Source organism: Formica exsecta, unplaced genomic scaffold (genome assembly GCF_003651465.1).
Source record: "Formica exsecta isolate Colony F162 unplaced genomic scaffold, ASM365146v1 scaffold321, whole genome shotgun sequence".
In the NCBI taxonomy this organism is placed as follows: Eukaryota; Metazoa; Arthropoda; class Insecta; order Hymenoptera; family Formicidae; genus Formica; species Formica exsecta.
This window is the reverse complement of record NW_021850465.1, coordinates 9531-33233: the sequence shown is the minus strand read 5'-3', so window position 1 is coordinate 33233 and position 23703 is coordinate 9531. Positions and strand designations below refer to the sequence as shown.

At 38.9% G+C, this 23703-nt stretch overlaps 4 protein-coding genes across 7 annotated transcripts; 2 read left to right on the top strand and 2 right to left on the bottom strand.

The window, feature by feature from the left end:
• Nucleotides 1–229: 229 nt before the first annotated feature.
• LOC115238142 (host cell factor) lies at nt 230–9528 on the bottom strand. Its single transcript, XM_029811727.1, has 9 exons — nt 9504–9528; nt 5735–6442; nt 5166–5311; nt 3592–5088; nt 3337–3511; nt 1885–3254; nt 1582–1809; nt 1107–1485; nt 230–1011 (listed from the first exon to the last, which is right to left on the bottom strand). The coding sequence occupies exons 1-9, from the start codon at nt 9526–9528 to the stop codon at nt 890–892; spliced, it is 4650 nt and encodes a 1549-aa protein (XP_029667587.1). The 3' UTR covers nt 230–889.
• Nucleotides 9529–10824: 1296 nt separating this feature from the next.
• LOC115238140 (coatomer subunit alpha) lies at nt 10825–20763 on the bottom strand. The gene is made up of 6 exons (XM_029811723.1): nt 20569–20763; nt 15609–16024; nt 14193–15001; nt 13029–13976; nt 11776–12945; nt 10825–11691 (listed from the first exon to the last, which is right to left on the bottom strand). The coding sequence occupies exons 1-6, from the start codon at nt 20646–20648 to the stop codon at nt 11488–11490; spliced, it is 3627 nt and encodes a 1208-aa protein (XP_029667583.1). The 5' UTR covers nt 20649–20763; the 3' UTR covers nt 10825–11487.
• Nucleotides 18170–20562, top strand: LOC115238141. Of its 2 annotated transcripts, XM_029811725.1 has the most exons (3): nt 18170–18215; nt 18690–18877; nt 19086–20562. In XM_029811725.1, exons 2-3 carry the CDS (start codon nt 18845–18847, stop codon nt 20118–20120), a joined length of 1068 nt encoding a protein of 355 aa, XP_029667585.1. In that variant the 5' UTR covers nt 18170–18215; nt 18690–18844; the 3' UTR covers nt 20121–20562. The 2 variants fall into 2 exon arrangements, with proteins under 2 accessions (XP_029667585.1, XP_029667584.1); XM_029811724.1 differs by lacking the exon at nt 18170–18215 and having other exon boundaries at nt 18556–18877.
• A 216-nt stretch (nt 20764–20979) lies between the features above and the next one.
• Nucleotides 20980–23326, top strand: LOC115238143 (cysteine-rich with EGF-like domain protein 2). 3 transcript variants are annotated; one of them, XM_029811729.1, is made up of 5 exons: nt 20980–21382; nt 21552–22100; nt 22597–22705; nt 22838–22933; nt 23001–23326. In XM_029811729.1, the coding sequence occupies exons 1-5, from the start codon at nt 21212–21214 to the stop codon at nt 23219–23221; spliced, it is 1146 nt and encodes a 381-aa protein (XP_029667589.1). In that variant the 5' UTR covers nt 20980–21211; the 3' UTR covers nt 23222–23326. The 3 variants fall into 3 exon arrangements, with proteins under 3 accessions (XP_029667589.1, XP_029667588.1, XP_029667590.1); XM_029811728.1 differs by lacking the exon at nt 22597–22705 and having other exon boundaries at nt 21552–22209; XM_029811730.1 differs by lacking the exons at nt 22597–22705; nt 22838–22933 and adding an exon at nt 22346–22441 and having other exon boundaries at nt 21552–22209.
• Nucleotides 23327–23703: the final 377 nt, after the last annotated feature.

Below are 23703 nucleotides of genomic sequence, written 5' to 3'. Positions count from 1 at the left end.
CCCTTATCAAAAAGTATTAATTTTATTTTTTCGGAATATGATAAACACATTTTTCTCAGTGTAAGAGTTTTATGTACATTAAAATATACCTACATCTTAGAAGCGAGCTTTCTCTGCCATCGTGCACACAATGGTAAATATAAAAAGAATTGCAGGTGCTCTAGTATAATGATAAATATACTATAAAGAATTTGAATGTGTGTTGGCAAAATATATAGATTTTTTGTCGTATATATATGTATATATAATTGTTCAAACAAATACACAAAGTATCCGAATATACAAGTCCTGTTCAGCCAGCTATTCTGTCATTCCCATACAGCGTCTGCGTCAAATTCATCAAAGGGTTGCCAGATAACGCGAAAATCATCAAAGTACGCGTACAATCTGCGCGATGCAACTGTTTGTGAGCATTTAGATGCGATATGTTGTACCGTTCTTCATAGAAAACGCGTGCGCTATAAACATGGAAAAACTAACTCCAAAAAAAGAGAGAAAAAAAAAAAAGAAAATCATCTCGTCATTATTTATCAACGGTACTTGTGTTGTCTTCGCAAAGGATTCTCGCGCAGTCACGCGCGAAAGAGTAGAAGGATGACGGTGAGTAAGGAACGCGATATAGAAGGACGTCCATACAGAACATTAAAAATACTTTTTTTTTATACTTCTTACATTTAGATTAAATCTAACTATAGACACACACCTTTTTCACCCTATCCCTTTCTTTTTTTTATCGAGTATTCATATCTTTCGTTTTACTTATATATCACGTTGTTTATACTCGATAATACATTGGATTTCGTTATCGTTGTTAGGCGTGTGTAAATTAAATAATGAGTAGCATCGCTCGCGGGAGTCACGGCTGTACGAGGCCAGGGAGAGAACGGGCTCACGAGAAATTATCACCGGCTGTTTCCATCTTCATCTTCTTCTGCGGGGAAGTCACTTGCGAGCGTAGGTCCGTACCGGGTCTCTTCGCTTGCGGATTACTTTTCACAGCTGTGGTTGGATCTGCTGATAATAATAAAGCGTTTGTTCAAATGCATTCTTTCGAAAGGATTCACAGTCACACACATACACATTCTCGGACGAATTGTGCAACTAACCTTGTAGCCACCTGACTTGAGTCGCCGGTCCGTAACCCTTGTCGTTTCGTGCTGCTATTCTAAAGATTATGGCCGGTTTCGTAGTGGTGTCCACGTGAGCGGCATTAAGGGCACTATTGTTCACCGAACAGGAATTACTCGAACCGCAATAAACTCTAATAAAGGCTAACTGATTTGGATTCGACACGACTGTTTTTGGTTCCCCGTCATTGTTCAACGCGGTACTGCGCACTGCCAGGTAGACGGAATATTCGAGGATGGGACCAACATTGCTTGGTGGCGGTTCCCAAGAGATTTGTGCGCCGTCTGCGGACTTTGATATTTTTATAGCGCTCGGTGCACCCGGGAAACCCGGAAGACACGTCTTGAATGCTGCTACCTGTAACGAAAGCAAAAATTTTCGTAAATTTTATTTATCACAAAAATATTTTCCTATCAAATAAATATTATATATGTATAGAATGAGACTGGTTACCTCGCTCCAGGCACTTTGTCCGCAAGTATTCACAGCGGCAACTCTGAATTTGTAGGCAGTTCCGGGTTCTAATGCTACTTTAGCTCTTCCTTTAAAAACATCCATCGTCAAGGGTTGCGTAATATCTAGCGGCTCATCGCCAGAAAGGTAGTAATGCTGGACCGTGAAGCTGGTTCCTTTTATTACACCAACGTCATACCATTCTGCCTCTTTCTTCTCCTCCTCGCTCTGCGAAAGTATCAGTTAACGATAGTATTTATGTGTATATTTGTTGCAAATACAGTGCATTATAATAGGATCTACCTGTTCGTTTTTAACTTTTATCGGTGACTCGGCTGATCCCAAAGCAGCTGTAGCCAACGTCGTCAAAGCCGTCGAGTCGTCTCCAGTTTCCGACCTAGCATCATTAAGCTTATCTTGCTTCAAATTTTCTCTTTTCGAAGACGCAAGTTCGTCTTTCACCTCCATTTTCACAGGAGTGTGTACTTTTGCTACGGTTTCTGTTTCCTTCTCGAGAGGCAAGGCGACACCGTTGATCGATGATATTGGTAGATCGGGCGACTTGTCCTGTTCCATAGGTTCGTCTGTTGTGGGTTCCAGTTTCAATTGTATACTCGGCGTAACGACGGGAGTCGTTGTCGGCGTTACATTAACTGCCGCAGTTAATGTGGCATCGTCAGTGATCATCGGCTCATTGACCTCTTCTGATTTTGTGAGAGAATTCTCGACCGGAAGATCGATTTCCGGTTCCGCCTCTTCCTTCACTTTCTTAGCTTCTCGAGTTTCATCTTTGGAAAGATGCGTTGTGGAAAGATTCGTATCTTCAGCAGATAGATTCTCAGTCGCCGAGGATTTTTCGTCTTCAGCAGAATGCGATTCGAGCTCTTTATCCTTTGCTTGGCTGCTCTCTTCTTGTTGGGTTTCGTCAGTTTTCGTCACTGTTGGATTTGCAATGTCCTCCAAAGTCGTCTGTTCAGATGGAGCTTCCACGGGCGATTGTACCAAAGGTGAATCAGGTTTCGTTTCAGGAATCGTTTTCGTTTCGTCAATTAACGGTTTAATATCCACCTCCTTTTCACTCGGCTGCTCCGCATCATCAGCGCTAGTTTCGATAGGTACGTCATCGGCTGGTGGATTATCAGGGATTTCTTCGGGAACTTCGTTGGTGGTGGCAGGAATAATCGATTCGGGAGGATCGGTTGTTGCCGCTTCGGGCGTGGCGGCTTCCTCATTTACTGTGGATTCTTCCGTTTGAACATTTTCAGCCTGAATATTAACGTCTTGTTCCGTGACTGCTGCCGGTTCATCGACATTAGTCGATTCGGTAGGAGCGCTTTCCGAAGGAGCAGGCTCCTCGTCTAGATCCATCTTCTCCTCGTCTTCCGACAAGAGAGCATCAATCGGTCCGTCAACTTGTGGAAGTACAAAGTTTCCATCGCCATCGACTTGCATCGGTTCGCCCGCGCTCATCTGCGAAACTAAAGCGGCCGCTGTGGTCGCTTCGTTACCATTACAGCTGTCCTCCATCTTATCGTCACCAGTAGCTCCATCATCTGTAGCTACCATAAATGACAAGCCACCAGATGGTTCCTGAACTGGATCAATTAGACCTGCCTCTGCTGCTAACGCGGCTAATGCAGCGTCAGTAGTAGCTGGGCCGTCAGACGTAGATGCTGAAATATTATTTTACTGTGTGATTCAACTTCGCAATTTTTGTCATATCATCTTAATGTTGAAAAACATGACTCTATTCACCTAAGGAAGCTGATGGTTGTTTCGAAGAAACAAAGAGCATTTTACCGGTGTCTATCGAATCTGACGCACTCGAAGTAGTTACTATAGAACTACTTGTTGGCATAAGCGTCACCGTCTTTGCACCTATGCCTCCCGACATTTGCAAGGTCACTGGCTTTCCAGACATCACTGCTTCCTACAATTTGTAAATAAATTATATATTACATATATAAGATCTTTTATGTATATATATATGTTCTCTTCCTATACACTTACGGGAGTTTTTTGCATTTGTGGCACGGCAACGATTTGACTCTTGCCGGGATTGAAGATGGCTTGCGGACTGCCTTTCGTAGCGATAGTCACTGTCTTTGGTACACCGCCCTGTCCTGGGACTGTGATAGTGATAGGCTTGCCAGCAGTTCCTCCGCCCATCGCGCCCGAAGAAACGACGATCATCTTGACGCCTTGCTGATTCGTGACATGATTCGTAGCCGACAACGGTAAGACGTTGACGGGAGTAGTAATGTTACCCCCTTGTCCCGTACTAGCCTGTGAGGTCGTCACAGCTTGCACAGCTCTAAGACCCGAACCCGTCGTAACGACGATGATCTGATTAGGTCTGCCGACCAATCCGCCATTGCCTCCTGGTTTGGTAATCATTATAGTTTGCTTGCCCGTGATATTCTGTCCTTTGCTCATCGCTACTATTCCGGATGTCTTCATGGTCGTGAGAATCTTCGATCCTGCCACCGTATTGGGATTTACCAGTCGCAATATTGTCGGTCCCTGGTTGAGAGGCTTCGCGCCAGCCGCTTGGACAGTCTTGCCGGGAATGAGGCTCACTTTGGGCACCGTGGTCACCATACCCTGTCCGGTCTTGAGAAGATGCACAATTTGCTGACCAGATATGTTCTGGCCGGGCTTCTGCAGTATGATCTGTTTGCTTTGCTGCGGCGAAGTGGTGCGCAATACTGTGGCACCGGGCGCAGCGAAGCGTATCTGCTGACCCGGTTGAACATTCTTCATTCTGATGGTGTTTGTCGCGGTCACGGCACCGGCCTGTGGTAAAATGGGAACATTGTTCATGGTGATTTTCGGAGTGGCGGCTGCTGCAGCGGCCAGAGCGGCGATGCCAGACATTGCGGCGGCGGGTGTTTGGCCTGACGCCACAGTTGTAGTCGCGGTCGCAGTGGTTTGCTGTTGCTCGGTGGTGGCCACCGCTACCGCCGTCGGTATTGCTGCTGCGACTGTGGAAGTAACCAGGGGAGAACGAATACGTATGACGTTACCCGTCACGACTCTCGGAGTCATGGGACTCGCCGGTTTTTGCACCAGCTGCGGTGACACCACTTTTTGTACGGGACTTTGTGCAGCCGACTGGACTCGCGACGGAGTCGTCACCGTCGATGTGACAGTTGATCTGGCGGCGGCGGCGGGCGGGATAGTCGGAGGAAGAGCAGCGACCGTGGTCACGGGCGGAGACGTGACGGGCACAGTCGCGGGGGTTGCCGCCATCACAGGAGTCGTCGCCGCCGCTGTGGGGGTGGTGCTGACGATGGGTGCTGCAGGCGCTGGTGCGCTCACAGGCGGGAAAGCGCCGGTCGCCGCCGGCGGCATGTCGTACTTCTGTATCTGAAGGATGTAATATTGCGCGGACGGGCTCGCTGTCCAGCTGACTTCCAACGTTTGCGTGGAAGCCCTAACCAGCTGAACTCTGGAAGGCGGCGCCGGTTTACTGACCTCGAGATACCATAGATCCTTGCAACAAACCTAAGAAACACAGAGGTCTCGTTAGTAAAGCGACACTCCATCCGGTCAAAGATCATATAACCAAGACTAACCCTAACCTGGTTGTTCCAAGCTTTACGATAGCCGTCCCTACCAGACCATACGTAGAGTCTACTGTGCACACCAACCGCACAGTGACCAGCGCGAGCGCGTGGAACATTTTCCTCCAAGGAATCAACGGTTAATTGTTCCCACGTAAGAGTTTCTGAAATAAAAATATATAATTTAAATGATAAAACAGAATGCAAACGGGGTTTCAAAAATAAGCCTTCCCGATAAATAACCTTCTTCTCGAAGAACAGCTTGAAGTTTATCAAACTGATTCACAAAACTGATAAATTTATGTCAAGATACTTCTATATACCAATCATTCCATGTATACTTGAACAATTCCAGACTTGAATATTTCTTTATTTAATACGCCAATAATATTTCCATTCTTCTGGACTATGTCGGCTGGATTTACCGGATCGCAAACGAGTTACGTTACCGCATATTCAACAATAAAATTTTGTTATCACATACATTGTTCACAGACAATCTCAGCAATATTATAACGATTGGAATTTTATGTAGTATCATCGACATAAGCGCAGTATTTAAGGAGAAATCATGAAATGTAACTCACCTAGATTCAAACATGCTAGTGTGCTTGTGCATTTCCATTCTTTCTCATGTGTCGCGACTTTAACGTCGTCGACGACCAATGGCACCCATCCCCCGAATACGTACATGCGATGACCGATCAAAGTGGCAGTATGTAATGATCGCGGCAGAGGAGTGGGTCCGTGAACCACTGGTTTATTCCAGGTCATCGAATCGACATCGAGAAACCATAAATCGCCCAGACGACAACCGCTCATACCGCCATAAATCACCAGACAGGATTTACCCGTCGTACGATCCGTGTATGCGACTCCGGTATGAGATTCTCTGGGTGGTGGCGCGTGTCCGTGCGTCTGCGGCACATCCCAGGCCGTTTGGCCATTGGGAAGAAGTTCGAGGGTGTACAGATCGTTTAGATATCTCGGTATATTGTTTTTCGGATCGTCGCTGTCGTTCGCGAGACCACCAAAAAGGAAGACCCTGTTGCCGATAAGAGTAAAACTGTGTCCCAATCGCGGACACGGCGGTGGCTCGTGTTTAGGTGGTTTCGGCTTCAAGCGTTTCCATTCCCATCGACTCGCTTGGAGTTCGTACAGCTCGTTGGAATACTTGCCGTACTCCACCATTCCGCCAAAGACCAGGATACGCGTGCCGTCGACGACGAAGCCGTACGCCGCGCAACCTGGCGGGATATCTCCCTTTGTGGATGGCACGAACCATTGGTTTGTTGCTGCAAAAATATATTTTATATAAACGTCATAATGCAAAATTATGCAACATTTGCACAATTTTTTGTTTTTGATATTAACAAAAAAACAACAAATTGATAAAGATAATGAGCTGCTTTGAATATATATTTTTTATAAACAAGTACTTTTATACACAAGTACTTTTCATACAAATAATTTAATCAAGTATGAAATTTTATTTATTATTTATTATAAAATTTCCACAGAATTTAATTTATTATTTCAAGTAACTTAAAAATTTATAAATTTAATTACAACTTTAAAACATAATTAAAGAATAAAGTTACATATATATATAAAATTCACATATATTTTATTGGTTTTAAATTTAAGTTAGAAGAGAGTTGTCTTTTTTCTGTAACTTACTCAGGATCTCTACTTAAATCTTATAAAAAAAATTCCTGATTTTCCAGGTATTTTTGGTCAAAAACCCAGTAGACAATATTTAAAAAAATTTTTTTAGTGCGAATTTTAAAAATAAGTTTTTTTATTTATGCACTTTCTAATATTTGTCAGTCATATGAAAAAAGAACATAGAGCTTCTTAAGTTTCAAGTATTAAATTTGCAACTGTACTGAAAAAAACTAAATAGTTTTCGCGAGATTAACTTTTTTCACTTGCATAACATTTTCATTATTTTATCACTAAAAGTTACAATAAAAAATGTGTACTATTCAATATTTTGTTGACATTGAATATATGAACAGAAATAGATATATATTTAGAATATATTTTAAATACATAATTCATTTGATTTCCCGACTGCTTACGATAAAAAAGCAAAATTATCAGAGAGAATTTTTAAAAAAATTTAGTGTCCCAATAAAATTCCATAAGAATCCCCTGATCTTTTCAGGTATAAAAAAATCCTTGAAAATTTCAGGTTTTTCCAGGGAATAAACACCCTGTTATTATATTTCTGAAAAAATGCAACAAAAATATTAAAGAAAAATTAAAGAAAAAAAATCAGGTAATTCAGATTATTCCAAATCTGTACCGAGAAATGTCTTCAATTCTCTGTTACAGCTTTACAAATCTTAAGTAAAATAAAAAAATGCATGACTTTTGCTTGAATAAAAAAATTTTTAATAGATCTGCTTCATTCAAATGAATCAAGTGCATTGAAGCATTGGAAAGAAAAAATGGAAAAGCGAGGAGAAATACGCCGAGTAAGCAGCCTAGAAAATACAAGGATCCATATGCATTCCGGCTGTTACCATGGCGAGCTCGCGCGCGGGGACAAACATTTCGAAATCCGATTGGAAATGCGCGCAACGGCGCGCGCATGCGCGATAGCGGGCGGCGATCTCGTACACGCGGGAGAAGGAGAGTGCGGTGCGCGCGAGAGGGAGCGAGAGGCAGGGAGAGAAGGCGAAGAAGCGCGAACGTGGAATGACGGGAAGCGCGATTGCGTCGCGCTCGCGGGACGAGCGAGGGGGAGGGTGGCGACCGCCCGATGGCCATGCCTCGGTCTTGGCTGGGGCCCGGTCGGATTCGCGATCCGCTTCCACTTTAGCATGGGTGCCGCCATGATGACCGTCGATCACATCATTTTTTCATGCCGCGCGAACGTACGACTACTTGACTACCTGCTATCGTTATTACTCTCAAACCACCACCAGCACCACCACCGCCGCCGCCGAGTTAACCCGAAAGTGGCGCGATACACGATGGATTATACCGGGCGTCCTCCTTTATCACAGAACGCGCACTGTGTATATGCCTCTTGCGCACGACGACGCCGCGCGCGTGTATGCGCCATGAGATCCTTAATGGCGACCGCCCGATGGCCATGCCTCGGTCTTGGCTGGGGCCCGGTCGGATTCGCGATCCGCTTCCACTTTAGCATGGGTGCCGCCATGATGACCGTCGATCACATCATTTTTTCATGCCGCGCGAACGTACGACTACTTGACTACCTGCTATCGTTATTACTCTCAAACCACCACCAGCACCACCACCGCCGCCGCCGCCGAGTTAACCCGAAAGTGGCGCGATACACGATGAATTATACCGGGCGTCCTCCTTTATCACAGAACGCGCACTGTGTATATGCCTCTTGCGCACGACGACGCCGCGCGCGTGTATGCGTGTGTCTCTGTATTTACGTGCGCGGTGTTTACGGGCACCGGTTGCGAAGATTCTAGAGCGGCAGCTCTACGTCGTAGTCGTGCTTCGAGGCTCGTTCTCTCTCTCTCTCTCTCTCTCTCTCTCTCTCTCTCGAAGACTCGAAATTAATCGGGCGGCGAGATTCCGGGTATACGCGAAAGCGCTGTTGCTCCTCCCCTCTTCCTGCCTGACGGTGAAACTTGCATCGAGAACGTACGGCGCGGCAATGGAGATATATCACTATGGCACGATCGTGGGGAGACACGACGACGTGACACCGGCAGCGAGCGATATTCGTCGTACGTTATCGGAGAAACGGCCAGACAACTGGTCGGTAGCTTGACGGCGCGAACTTCGAGCGGCCTTCGAGAACTTCGTCCACCATTGCATGCACACACAACTCTCTCGCGTCGGCAACAAGCGGTAACACAGGCGCGTTGCCAACCGACGCCGGATTCCAGGGGATTATTGGGGAGTGTTCGATTGGTCGATTCTCGACTTCGCGAAAATCGATCGTTCTTTAGGCTAGTTCCAAAACGAGGTCTGTTTACAGCTGAACTGGCTGCACCAGTTCAGAGTCCATCCTTCTCCTTCCAATGGGGAGAGAAAAAGATGAACTCTGAACCAGTGCAGCCAGTTCAGCTGCAAAGAACAGACCCACGGTGTAAAATTTCCTCTCCGAGGAAAATTTTACTCGATGGCCAGCCTGGAACCAATCAGAGACGCTCAAAAAAGTTTCGGAACGGCAATCGGAGTAAAATTTTCCTCGGAGAGTCCGTTTTGGAACATAGCCCTAGTTTCTCTTTCGAAATTATTTCAATGGTTTTTTTTTTTTCATTACTTTATTTTATTAGCGCGTAAATATAAAGAATTTAATGATTAATTATGCATGTAGAAAATATTTTTCTTGTAATTAAATTTTTCACAGATTACTGCCACTAGAGACGCTAGTGGCCATTTGTCCAAAAAAAGAAGAGAGCAATCGAAACGGGAGAGGTTCATTTAAGCCCGTCTCAGACTACGTATTGAAGATTGAAATTTGACCAATCAGGATAAAAGAAACTAAAATTTCCTTGTCCTGATTGGTCAAATTTCAATCTCAATGCATAGTCTGATACGGGCTTAAAGCATTGAAGATTGGTCTAGTTTCCACCAAAGTATTAATTCGCACCTAGTGCGGCGTAGGACCACGGTGGAAACATCCCATTGGGTAGAGTTCAACTTTAAGTTTGGTGTTTCCACCGTGGTCCTACGCCGCACTAGGTGCGAATTAATACTTCGAGATACTTTGAGATTGAAGATTCAAGATTGAAATTTGACCAATCAAGACAAAGAAATTTTAGTTTCTTTTGTTCTGATTAATCAAATTCCAATCTTTAATCTTCAATCTTCAATTTACAATGCGTAGTCTGATACGGGCTTTAGACACAGTTGGATTGGACACAGGCTGCGGTCGGTAAGACGCTAGAGATGCTTCGAAGCATTGCATTAACCAATCAGAATAAAGAAATCTTTACTCTTTTGATCAATCAAACGCTTTAAAGCATTTCATTAACCAATCAGAATAAATAGATCTTTACTCTTTTTGTTCTGATTGGTCAATCAAACGCTTCGAAGCATTTCTAGCATCTTTCTGACCGCAGCCACAATCACTCATATCGACCAGTGCCTAGATTAATCAACACGATTGACCAATCAAAAGACCTCAGTTTCAATTGGTCAATAAGCATTATGTCCAATTGATATATACCCATCGAAATATCTTTTTTTTCTGTAAAATATCCTTCTCTTCAACTAATGTTAGAAATAAGTGCAGATATGTATAACTCAATAGAATATTATAGTGAATGAATTATAAGATATTTAAAGATATTTGAATAATCTGAAATGATTGTAATAAGAGAATAAACCAATCGCAAGCCTGAAAACTTAAGGCGCCATATTATTACGTCATTTATGTTATAAATATGATTGGTTGATATTTTAAACTCATTTTTTTGACATGTATCAAACGCGGATATGTCAAACTGTAATTCTTAGAACATATAAATAATAAAAATATAATATATAATTAATAAATATTATATCTTATATATAATTGTGTAATATTTATATATGTTCTAAGCTGTAAACAGTCAGTCACATTTTCCCGTTGCTTTAAAAGAGCGTTGTTATTTTTCGAATAATTAAGTCATGATGTGCGAATATTGAAAGATGAAACATACATGCAATTTCATGTGAGAAGACATATATGTGTTGTGTGTACAATACATATGATATTTAATTATTACAATTATAGATTTTGTATGTTCATCTCAAAGAAATTACTATATCATATAATAGGAATCTGTAAGAGATATTTTATTTATAAACGTAGTATATACTTCTTTACACACAGTTTTTCTATTTTTTTGTTTATAAATCATGTCGGAACACGATATATCTTTGATAATTAATAAATTGAATTTTATATTATATATTTCATTTTGGCATTTAAGAGTCACTTATTCAAATTAATATAAATTGAAATAGAAACAAAATAAGTATAAAATACATCGTCGCCTGTCAAATCGATTAAATCAATATGTTTGAAATAAGTTCAAAATTCATTTCTATTTATTTCACGGAATGACAAAGTACAACTAGTCGAAAATAGATATTTCCTTTTTTTGCTTCTTTTCATCTTTAATATGTTGAATTATTTTAAATTATTAAAATTGCTTATCTTGCATACTTAAAATCAGATACAGCTTTAGATCGTTTGAAACGAATGACATATATTACAATTAGTCAAATAAAAATTGACACAGTTCATCTATTACAAAAATATATATAATACTTTAACTGTATATTGGAAACGTAATAAAAAATTTATTACTTACAAGACTAATAGTGCGATAACAATATAAATAGAATATTAACGTTCTTTGCCTATCAAAGCAACTTCACATATCTTGCATACTATATCTTTGAATTGTGGATTATAGCTGGCACCGCATAATAGACACTTCACTTCTGGTTTTCCTTTGTAAATAGGTGTGAATGTGCTTGCGCACAAGGAGAATGGATTGTGTTCATCGTACACTAATTTATGCTCATCGACAGGATTCTTGTCACAAGACTGAAAAATAAATTAATTTTTTACTTGTAGATATAAATATTATATATTCATATAAATATCAATTTACGATAAAAATAAAAGTACCTGTAATAAAACTCGAATTTTTTGCGCAAGTTCAGGATTTGGTCCGAGCTCGAGCAATCTCCTCGCGAACGAAGCAGCTGTTTTGTAATTCTTCAATTTGTAGAACAAATTCACAGCTACTTGAAGTGTGAGAATCTGATGTACGGGTTGCAGATTACAGTGTGTGAAATATGCCGCCATCTCGCAAATTCTCTTCTGCTCGGCTAATGTGGCTCTCGGTAGACTTTTACGTTCAGTTTCCATCTTCAAACCTATGATATATTCGCGACAAATCTGAATCAGCTGTTGTGCCTCCGCAATGTCCTGTTTAGTATCGACGACGAGCAACGGTACGCTTAGCAAGATTCCCTGCAGCTTCTCTATCGCTTTGGCAAACTTGCCGTTGGTCGTCAGTTGGTAGCACATCTGAAGACGTTGAACAAGTTCCGTAAGATGTAATCCTACTGCAGGTACACCAGTTTTCGATGTAGCATCCTTCCAGTTGGTATCTTTCCAGTTTCTTTGCGGATATCCGTATAACGATGGTACATTAGGCAGACAGGCGTAGGATGTTCTGGAGCGGGCGTACGTATTCAAAAACAGAGATTGATAAGGCCCGAATTCCACCACTCCGACCTGGTTGTTCAGTAATCTGAAAGCGGACTCAAACGATCCAGCCAATATGTGATCGATTGGCAACTTTGAGTTGTTAACCCAATGTTGCGTCGGTGGAACTCCTTTAGTGGGTGGAGAATAATAACCGTCTTCGTTGGCGGTCGTCGCAACCTCGAGTTCCGGCGGTAGATCGACGTCTTCGACGTCCCATCCAGGATTCTCCTCGCCTTCCGGCGCGATTTCCGCGTCCACGAGTTCTTCGTCGTCTATACCGAGTTCCTCGTCGTTGCCCCAACCTTCGGGTGTTGCTGCACCGTCATCTTCCAGGGCGAGAGCGGCGGCCACCTGAGTCCTACTGCGAGACATCATCGCGCCTTCAAAGAAACCTTTAGAAACTGTCAGCAGCGGCCAGTTGTTCTCAGCTTGTTGAATAGGTACAGGTGGACGGAGGTATATGGCACCCTTCTCCAGTGCAGAAAGTTCCTCGCTCATCGACTCATATTGGGCGTCGTCCTCCTCGTTTGATATGCCGTGAATTTTTTCGGTGACATACGCCAACGATGCTTGTCCAGAGTTCTACAAAGGGTTCGAATAGAAATGTATATATGAATTTTTTTTCAAATAAATAAATAAAATTATTAATTATAATAGAGATATACCCGCAAAATCTTGGCCCGCTCGTAAATGTCGCCAAGCAGCAAACTTCCTTGATACTGTCCCGATACGTCTTTTCGAATTTCCGCAATTTTTATCATTTTACGCAGCTTCTCTAGGTTGCCGGTTATGAGGTAAAGGAAGGCCAACTTTTCAAAATTCTTGGTCCTTTGATAGCACATTTCCACGACTTGATGATTGCCTTGCAGCAAAGCGGTTTGCGCTAAGTTCTCCCAGCACGATTTCTGATCGAGAGATCTCGCCGCTTCCAACGCAACTTCGATATTACCGCATTCAAGCGCGAGACCGAATCTCGTTTTTTCATCTTTTACGAAGTGAAGCGCTACTTCTGGATATCCCTTCTGCTGCAGATACGCTATAATCGACTGTCCAACGAGATTCGCAGTGCGAACCATGTGTAAGACTTCTTCGTATTTCCGGTTAATTAGTGCCAGCTTAAATTTATACTCTGTCGGATCTATTCGAAGGATTCTCGGCCTGCATTCTCGATCCAAACAGTAAACTTGATTCCCCTTTACCCTCGTGACGTAGATCGGCAAGTCCAGCGTGCGGATGATACCGTGATCACCGTTGCTGATCGCGTATTTGATATGGTTGCTAGTCGTGTAAATGAACACACCGGAATCGTCCCAGGCGCCGGATTTTACTCTTGTATTCTCATGCACGGAACAGAGAGATTCCAACCGACGATTGCAAATGTTGACAGTGTGTTTGGCCAGCAAAGCAACGTGAGACATGTCGCTAGACCATACGACGTATCTGCATTTTGTGATTTTCACTTCCGCCAAAGTTCTCTTCTGCTGTACATCGAACAGCGTTACCTGTTCTGGGTCGCGCAAGAGTAGCATGCCGGTGCCGGCATAAAATATTTCGTCGCAGTTTGGAATTTGCACCTTCTTCGTGACCTCGTTCTTCAGATTCTTGATAACTAACTAAAAAAAAACAAATATTTATCATTTGAAAACGTGTGTTTTACAAAAATATAATGAGTAGAATTGTCATATATTAGAAATAAAATTAATTAGAGAAGCAAAAAATAGTGCTAAAATAATCAGAATATATACAAGATTATTTTAATTAATTACCTAATTTAAACAAATTAATTAAGTTCTTAAATTTTGAAATCATTGCAAAATATCTTCATTTACCGAATACGCTCTATCCAATACAGCAAATCGATTCCTGGCAACCCAGATGGCGGTGACCCCAGACGCCCGTTTGGTATCAGCATCCGTGCTCGAATCCCCTTCGCGCGGTATCATGTACAAATCGTAAGTGCTATTTTCGATATTCGATGGTGATCTCGTGCACACTAGAAGGCTGTTTTCCGCTTGATTGTACGACATACTGTAGGGCGGCGTTTTTCCCCCGCCGCGTATTTGCATCACCGACGTATCCTTCGATGTGGTGAAATCCAGCTTTCGAAGGAAACGGTCTTTTACATAATACAGAAGATTTCCGTAAACCGCGTACGCGGGACGTTCTCTCTCGAGTTTGAAGATGATCATTCCGGAATCGTGACCGGCGGCAAAGAGGTTCAGAGTCGGATGAGCGGCCAGAACCCAGAATCTCTCGTGTTCCCGTCTAAACGTGTGCAAACACGTGCGCTTTGTCATGTCCCAGACCCTGATGCTTTTATCCTCCGAATTGGAGAGGATGAGATCCTGTCTGGGGTGAAATAACACACAGGATACGTTGTTGTAATGGCCGCGACACGTGTCTACTTCCCAGGCTTTAGCGTCGTTCATCCGCCACATCTTGATCTGCCGATCATCGGCTCCGGAGACGATCAGAGGTAACGTACCGTGGAAGCACGCCCAGTTTACGCCTCTATCGTGACCTTCTAGGACGTACTTCACCACTGCGTCAGCTTGGCCGAATAAATCGGTCGCCCCCGGATTCTTCAGGTGATCCTCGAGACCTCCCGGACCTGGCGCCACGTTCTTTTTCCGTAATCCTGCAATTGCATCCAATTATTAAAGCATTCTTTTTTGCCATCGCATAATTATGAAAACAATGGGGTCATTTTCGATTATTTTTTATTATTCCAAATAAAACTTCAAGTTCTAAAAACATTATAAAAAATATTAATATTTGCGGTAAAATTATTATAACAAGATAAAAAGAACTTAAAAATAAGATTTTAAAAGCGCCAGAATATCCGCCATTATGACATTCATGACGTCACGATACATAAAAACAAAAGGTGCTTATAAAATTTTTTTATTAAATATAAAATTTAATTCTCTGATGAAAATATGGGCTTGACCTTGAGTGACCTTTTCAAGGCCAAGTCAATGTGATCGATATTTTCTTAAATGTAACCCCCCATTTTTTATTGCATATTCTTGTAGCTTATATCAAAAGCTTGAAAATATCGATCACATTGACTTAGCCTTGAAAAGATCACTCAAGGTCAAGTTCCTATTTTCATCATGTGCCCCCTCTGAACCCTACAACTTTTGTATAAAACATTTTTTTCCATCTTGCTTACTTTACGAGATATTTGCGTGCGTTGATTAAAATGACACCCTGTATAAAAAAATATTTTTTTTTGCACGAACCAGAAATATCCCAAACGCGGACTGTTTGATCCAACGAAGCCGACACAATAATGTCTTCCGTAGGATGAAACTGGGCGCACATTACATAGTGATTGTGCCCAGTCAATACGCAAATGCAAGTACGACTTTGCCAGTTCCAGATTCGGATAGTCTGATCGTCCGAAGCGCTAAGGATCCAGGGATACTCTTGATGGAACACAGTAGTCCTGATGTAATCCAGATGACCCAGCAGGGTGAAGATACATCTACGTTGCTTGTAGTTCCAGACTTTAATCTTGTAATCGTCACCGCCGGAAACGAACAGCGGCTGCTGATTGTGGAAACATATTCCTCGTACGGGTCCATCGTGCTCGTCAAATTTGTCGAGGAGGGTACACATACGGTAGTCCCACAATTGGATGACGCCATTGTGCAAACTGGAATTCATTCATAAATTATATAATAAATAAAGATTTATAGCGTAATATATTTTTTGTTAATTAATTTAAACAATTTATAAAAAATTGCTATATTTTGCGCAAAATGTAAGTATTTTATAAAACTAAAGGATATATGTGAGATAAATTTGTTGAACAAATTTATTTATTTTATATTTTATATATATTTAATTTTTATAATTAATATTAAATTATTTCAAAATATTAAATTTTGTCAATGCAATATATTTCTCGTTCCTTTAGTGTGTTACTTAATACCTGTAATTTTTTTGTACATGCAAGTATGTTTTTTTTTATCTCACGAATGGTACACCTTATGAAATTGCTTATATTGGTTCGCCCGCCAAGTATTATCCTTTTCAATTGCTATAAGCTATTTCAGGGATTTTACGAGAGGCCTGGATTGCGAAAACCGGCGGTTTGTACGATTTTTTCGTCTGGGCGATTACAAAATGAGGCATAAATATAGAGGTCATTCGGAAACTGGATTTCGGGCCTACGCCTCGATACAGGGTGTCCCGATATTGCAATGGAATAAAAATAATACGAATTTAAAGATAAAGATTATCACATATAACGTGAAATTAATAATCCATTATTTTTAAATAAATAAATATTTACTTTTAGAAAATGAAAAATCTGTAATTATGATTTTTTTAAATAAAATTTAATGGATTCTTGTGTGAATCGCATTTTTGACCACCTTGTGTATTTTGTCTCTATTATCTTCGGAAAAAGGCGTGGTACGCCCATTACTTAATCGAAATATCAAAACGTATCTCGCATAATTGCTTTTGGTTCGATCTCCTACCGGTAATCATTATTAAAATATGCATGAATATAAAATAACTGCCGTGACAAACCACTCGCTCATACATATCTAACAAAGAGATCAAACATGATTGCCAAATCCGTCATTAGTTCGACGTTAAACCAGTTTACAGAATGATTCATTACATTCTAGTTAAAATACCCATTATCCCCAAAACATAATTTATATATAAATAATGAAACTATATTTTATTATATTTTAAACTTTTTTATTACAACTAATATTTTATGGTAGATATAACAAATATATGTGAAAATAAATTACACTTTCTACAATTATAAATATCGCTATCTTTTATTGTTTATAAAATATATTAAAATAAATATTATTTGTGTTATTTAAAAATAAATACAGGGTTTCCAGGTTTTTTTATCGGCCAAACTGCGCCAGTGTGTTCTATGGATAACAATAAGGAAACAATGTTATATAAACATAGGTTCATAGAAGCTTTATTACATACATGCATAAGTACATATATAGGGTGTTTCCTAAGTAAGTACACAAACTTGAAGGGGATATTCCTTGACTTATTTTAAGAAGAAAAGGTCTTATAAACATGTGTCTTAAATGCTTCGTTTTCATGTATATAATAATATCTAATAAATGTATAAAATGTAATAATATATAATAAAAAATATGTAATAATACCACATTAATACCACGCATACCAAATTTGAATAAAATATCTTTAAACGTTTTCCACATTTTCGAAATTTTCATTTTCTTTGCACAACTTTGACACCTTGTATTTTGAAAACGAAGCAGTTTAGGACACATATTTATAGGACCTTTTCTTCTTAGAATAAGCCAAGGAATATCCCCTTCAAGTTTGTGTACTTACTTAGGAAACACCCTGTATATAGATGATTTTTTTTTCTTAAAGAATTCTGTGAACTAATGAAGCAATGTTTACGGGAGGAAATGTTTTTAATTTTCCTTATAAACATGCTAAAACATATGAATATAATTGAATGGTTGGCCTTGGCGTCCAAGATCACCACATTTCATATCGCTAAATTTTAACATTGGCCGCGTTCAGCAGAGAAAACCGCTTAGTAGCAATCGAATGTGATTGGTTCTTACTTTTAGAACCAACGAATCAACGTCGAGTGTTGACAAGACGATAACTGAGCGCTTTCTCTGCTGAACGCGGCCATTTTTTGTTATAACTTTGTAATAAAGCTTCTATGGACCTATGTTTATATAGAGTGCCCTATTTTAATTTATCACCACTTTTATCTTCGCAATGTAAGATCGAATAAAAAATATGTTCAAACGAAAGTTGTTCGATGTTGAGAAGATCATCTGATGATGATCTTTATTTAATCTTGTATCAAGGTCAGAATTATTTCAAGGTCATTTTTATTGTTTTAAATGGAGCCACCCTAATTTATTTACATAAATCAGTTCCTCGCGATATACGGCATAAACAATTATAAGGGTAGTATGACCAAAATTTAATAGTTTACGAGATATTTTATATTTTAATTTGATATAATTTTACATAAGCAATTTTTACATATAAACTACTAACAAGTATCTCGTAAAATATTCATTTTATGATAATCTTATATTTCAATATATATATATATATATATAATTTTTTTGTAAAAGGTTGTATTAAAAAAAACATGCATAATGAGAAAAAAGATTAACTTCTCCTTCTAAATTAAGCGATTTATTTTCACTGATGCATCAAGATACGCGATAAAAGTATCCGAAATTCGATCTACATGTGCTATATAACTTTGACGAATCTGACGAGACACAGACCAACACAGATCGAAATAAAGACCCCGCATATCCCCTCAGGACATTTCTACGGAATCAGGTCGTCAGAAGCGGAGGTGTACGCGCGAGAGTGGGGCGTGAAATGCACGCCGTGTATAAGAGATCACATTATTACGCATCCTGGTAGTGTGCTCCTTAATTGCATTAGGCCCACATCCCTTTGTCGACTCTCGACAATGGCGTTACCCTGGTTCTTTTGCACTGTTATTGTAAGTATGCATTTGTATATAAATACAAAATTTCTATCTCAAAATATTCAATTTTTATTCTAATAAATCCGAAACATCAATTTCTCGTATATTATTTATATCACACAATTCCTCAGCCTTGATTATTTGCTAAATTACAATTAATAATCTATAATGTATTTATGTTAAGTAAAATCACACATGTCTCTTTTTTATTTTTTTTTTTTAGCTTTTTATAGATGTAACATCAGTGAGAACGTACTCTGTTTCCTATGATGGCAGTCACCTGGCATTTTCTAATACTCCAAGATTGATATACACAGAATCTGAGTCTAATCCTACTTTCAGCGGATACTCCTATACAACCCAGGATTTGAATGGTGGCGAAAGTAATGTTGTTTTTACAACCGGTGCTGATTCTCTGAGCAGATTGCAACATGAAATGAGTTCGATGAAATTGTCAGAAAGAAACAGGTTGGAGAAAACCCAAGAAAATTTAATGTCTTCAGAACAATCATCCAAATCTGAAGAAACGAGTATGAATAAACAGGAAGATTTTAATGTGAATGCTGAAAATCTCAAGGAAGAGAAGGAACTATCAAAGAGCTTTGAAGCAGATGATAATTTTGTCGAACATCAAGTACCTCTTCAGCAAATCTCCTTTGTGGATTTACCTTATCCTGCATTTAGAACAAATTTACTGGACTTTCCAACGGTGTTTCCAAGATATCATGTGTCACCAAGTGCGATACAAAGTTATTATCCTCACGATCCTTATTCCCAGTTAAGACTACCTTTGCATAATTTTAATCTTTATAATCCTTCTGTGCCATTATTTTATCGAGCAGCGATCACGATTCCTAGCAATAACAATGAATATACATCAACAGCTGCTCAAGATACAAAAATTTCTCTAGAATCAAATGATATTGAAAGCTCACAAACTGATGCTACTGTCTCTGAATCCGGCTCTATAGAATCCAGTAAAATAGAATCAAGATCCGATCTGGGATCAACGGCAGATGCAGTTGACAAAACATCAAATAAATCTGCTATCGCCATAGATAAACTGGAATTCACGACTACATCTAAGAAAGTAGAGAAAGAAATTACAAGTAGTACTCCTGTAAATCTTGCAATAACATCTGAGAGTTCTGTTGAACAAACTACAGAGGACAAAACAAATACTACTAAACTTGCAAATACAGAAACAAGTCCTTCAATGGAGATATCGACTAATGCAACATCTAAGACACGTGCGTGAATATCAACAATCAAAAGAGACTATATTCTATACTTTCTGACAATTACATTAATAATAACAGGATTTTGAGTATAATGTAACAAAGCTTATTGCAATTTTATACATATTGCTTGAATTATATTAAAATAAAAATCGTTTGACATTTACATAAATTATGAATCTTTTTATTTTAATATAATAAAAATAGTTTCTAATTAAAAAATATAATCTCTTTATAAAAGTATCAGCATCCATGTTCACACACACAGATTAATTAAAGCACTATGCAATAAATTAAAGGTTATGTCTATATCAACATGCAATATTGTATATATTTAAAAATATTCATTCAATAATTTTCTAATCTAATGGATAATTTAAATAAGACATTGTTTTTGTAAAAAAAACATTCTACAAGTGTTAAAATGTTACGAAATGGTCAATAAGTCAAAAACGGGTGCCACTTTACCTTGCAAGCACCCAGGGACGTTTCGGATGAAAGGACAATCCTTTCACTCGCGCGGACTTCGTTTCAAATTTCGTTAACATCTCGACTAATTTTATTTCATACGCCGTGTAAATTAATTACACATCACCCTCTCAAAATTCTTCACTTTTTGACACACGACGAGAGACACGTCACTATATTTCACCACGAATTATAATGACCGATACGGATACATAGATGCTATTCACGTGACTTTTTTTGACTAGTAAGATTCTAGTTATAAAATTAATTCCCTAGAAACACGCGAGCAGCGTTCGCGCATCTGATTGGCTGTCCGATGCGTGCTTTTCGCAGACCATTGACCAAGGAATTTGAGACACATCGACGAATTGTACGCGGTGCGTTCCGATTGGTCGGCGGCTCGCGCATGCGCACTCGCGGAAGACACGTTTAGTCGTCTGGTCCGTCTAACCTTGGGTATCCATCTGTCAATCGTTTCAAATGAAACTACTTGCTATAATAATTATGATCTAATCTAATAAGGAATAGAATAAGCGTTCAGAAGACGTTCGTAACTATTTTTTTCGGGAGTAACAAATACATTCCTCTCTTGTGCTTCCTATATTTTTTGTAAACCACACGTGTCGATAGCCGGCGCGGTATAATGCAAGTGCCGACCAGTGTCATTGTTTTCCTCAACTTGTTTATAATCGCATCGATTTGCATGATCGACGTCCAATGTGAGAAAGAAAAGCCGGCCGACAAGGAGGAACGTAAATCCCAAATATTCCCACCCTGTGCAGCATGCAAAATACTTACCAATAGTTTCAAAAAGGTAAACATACCTTTGCTTTTATAACTTTAAAAAATGATTTTTAGCACAAATTATATTATATATTAAAATTATATCAAATACGTTAAAAATAAAAATGTGTTAATTGTATTTAGATATTACACAATTTTTTAGTCAATGTAAAACTTTACAAGTTATAAATCCTTTGTAGGGTCTAGAAAGAACGAGTCGTGGGAAGTTTGAGGGTGGAGACAGCGCCTGGGAAGAGGACAAGCTAGGTTCATATTCGAGAAGCGAAATTCGATTAGTCGAGATACAAGAGAACTTGTGTAAAGAAGTCAAAAATGGTGAGACGCAGTGCCAATCTTTAGCGGAGGAATTGGAAGGTCAGATAGAGGAATGGTGGTTCAAACATCAAGACATTTATCCAGATATACACAATTATATTTGCATCGAAAAAACGGAGCGTTGTTGTCCAGAGAATCACTATGGTCCAAATTGTACGCCTTGTCCAGGATATCCGGATAAGATCTGTAGTAACAATGGCAAGTGTAAAGGAGGTGGTACGAGAAAAGGAAACGGTGGTTGCTTCTGTGACAAAGGATATATCGGAGACACTTGTTCAAAGTGTGCTTCGGGATACTATGAGTCTTATAAAGATGAAAAGACCTTGTTATGTTCCGCATGTCACATGGCGTGCGATGGGTCTTGCAGTGGCGCTGGACCAAAGGATTGCGAAAAGTGTGCCAATGGATGGCACATGATTGAAGGCAAAGGCTGCTTTGATATTGACGAATGTATAAAAAGTGATGAGATTTGTCCTGGCAATCAATTTTGCATTAATAAAGAAGGAAGCTATACTTGTTTAGGTATATACATATGCTGTAAATTATTAATAAATTTTATAATTTTTTTAAAATTTTGATTAAAATAATTAATCAATTTATATTGAAATTATTTAAATAAACAATTTATATTAAAATTAAAAATTTGAAATCTTTCCAGCTTGCGACAAAGCTTGCAACGGTTGCACTGGCGATGGCCCGGACATGTGTATCAAATGTGCCGAAGGACATCATAAAAAGGATAATATGTGTATAAGTAAGTATACTAAAAATAAAACAATGTATGATATATTTTGAATAACATTTATAATTTATGTTTTTAGATTCAGATCTTCTTGGCCGCAAAAAACAGGAAAATCTGGCGCGATATCTGACGTATTTTGGGCTATGTGTGGCGCCAATGGATGGCACATGATTGAAGGCAAAGGCTGCTTTGATATTGACGAATGTATAAAAAGTGATGAGATTTGTCCTGGCAATCAATTTTGCATTAATAAAGAAGGAAGCTATACTTGTTTAGGTATATACATATGCTGTAAATTATTAATAAATTCTACAATTTTTTTTTAGTTTTGATTAAAATAATCAATTTATATTGAAATGATTTAAATAAACAATTTATATTAAAATTAAAAATTTGAAATTTTTCCAGCTTGCGACAAAGCTTGCGATGGCTGCACTGGCGATGGCCCGGACATGTGTATCAAATGTGCCGAAGGACATCATAAAAAGGATAATATGTGTATAAGTAAGTATACTAAAAATAAAACAATGTATGATATATTTTGAATAACATTTATAATTTATGTTTTTAGATTCAGATCTTCTTGGCCGCAAAAAACAGGAAAATCTGGCGCGATATCTGACGTATTTTGGGCTATGTGTGGCGATATGTATTATCTTGCAGCGCAATATTTATGCAGCAAGTATTATTGGCTTGCTAGTTGCAATATATATATCTGTATCAGAATACATGATTGCGCATAGCAATGTTCAAGATACAACGGCAAACATGGATATTCTAGGACCAGCTTAAATAGGAACACAATTTAAATAATTCTATGAAATTACATTACATAATATTGTGTTGCACACACATACACATTAATGTAAGAAATCATCCACATGAATATGGATCATTATATTAATATATAATTTAAAAAAATATATATACATAAGTTAAAAAAGAATTTACTTTATTTGCTAATATATCTTTTATTGATATGCCTTTAAAAAATATTTTGAGATATGTTCCTAATACTATATACTATATACATATACATATATGTTTCTAATATCTATATCTTCACTTCATATAATTATGTGATTTTTATCCGAGATATTGGAATGTTTCAAGAATATATAGACAGTTTTTTATATATTTTATATGGTCAGTTTTTTAAATACCATTTATCTTGTCTGTTAAAGTTATTAGAATAAGTTTTTCTTGTGTCTCAAATATCTTTATTATATATTGCGTATATATTATATTATTGTAAATATACTGTATATCTTAAT

Bases quoted from the DNA above. Each gene is read 5' to 3' on its own strand.
- LOC115238142 (XM_029811727.1), bottom strand. From the start codon at position 9,528: ATGGCCACTAGCGTCTCTAGTGGCA. The intron at 5,312-5,734 runs GTGAGTTACATT...TTTTTATTTCAG, and splicing joins ACTAGCATGTTTGAATCTAG to AAACTCTTACGTGGGAACAA. The intron at 3,512-3,591 runs GTAAGTGTATAG...TACAAATTGTAG, and splicing joins CACAAATGCAAAAAACTCCC to GAAGCAGTGATGTCTGGAAA.
- LOC115238141 (XM_029811724.1), top strand. From the start codon at position 18,611: ATGTGCTATATAACTTTGACGAATCTGACGAGACACAGACCAACACAG. The intron at 18,878-19,085 runs GTAAGTATGCAT...TTTTTTTTTTAG, and splicing joins GGTTCTTTTGCACTGTTATT to CTTTTTATAGATGTAACATC.
- LOC115238140 (XM_029811723.1), bottom strand. From the start codon at position 20,648: ATGTTAACGAAATTTGAAACGAAGTCCGCGCGAGTGAAAGGATTGTCC. The intron at 15,002-15,608 runs GTTCGTGCAAAA...ATGCAATTGCAG, and splicing joins CCGCGTTTGGGATATTTCTG to GATTACGGAAAAAGAACGTG. The intron at 12,946-13,028 runs GTATATCTCTAT...AACCCTTTGTAG, and splicing joins AGCGGGCCAAGATTTTGCGG to AACTCTGGACAAGCATCGTT.
- LOC115238143 (XM_029811729.1), top strand. From the start codon at position 21,212: ATGCAAGTGCCGACCAGTGTCATTGTTTTCCTCAACTTGTTTATAATC. The intron at 22,101-22,596 runs ATGATTGAAGGC...AATGGATGGCAC, and splicing joins AGTGTGCCAATGGATGGCAC to ATGATTGAAGGCAAAGGCTG. The intron at 22,706-22,837 runs GTATATACATAT...AAATTTTTCCAG, and splicing joins AGGAAGCTATACTTGTTTAG to CTTGCGACAAAGCTTGCGAT.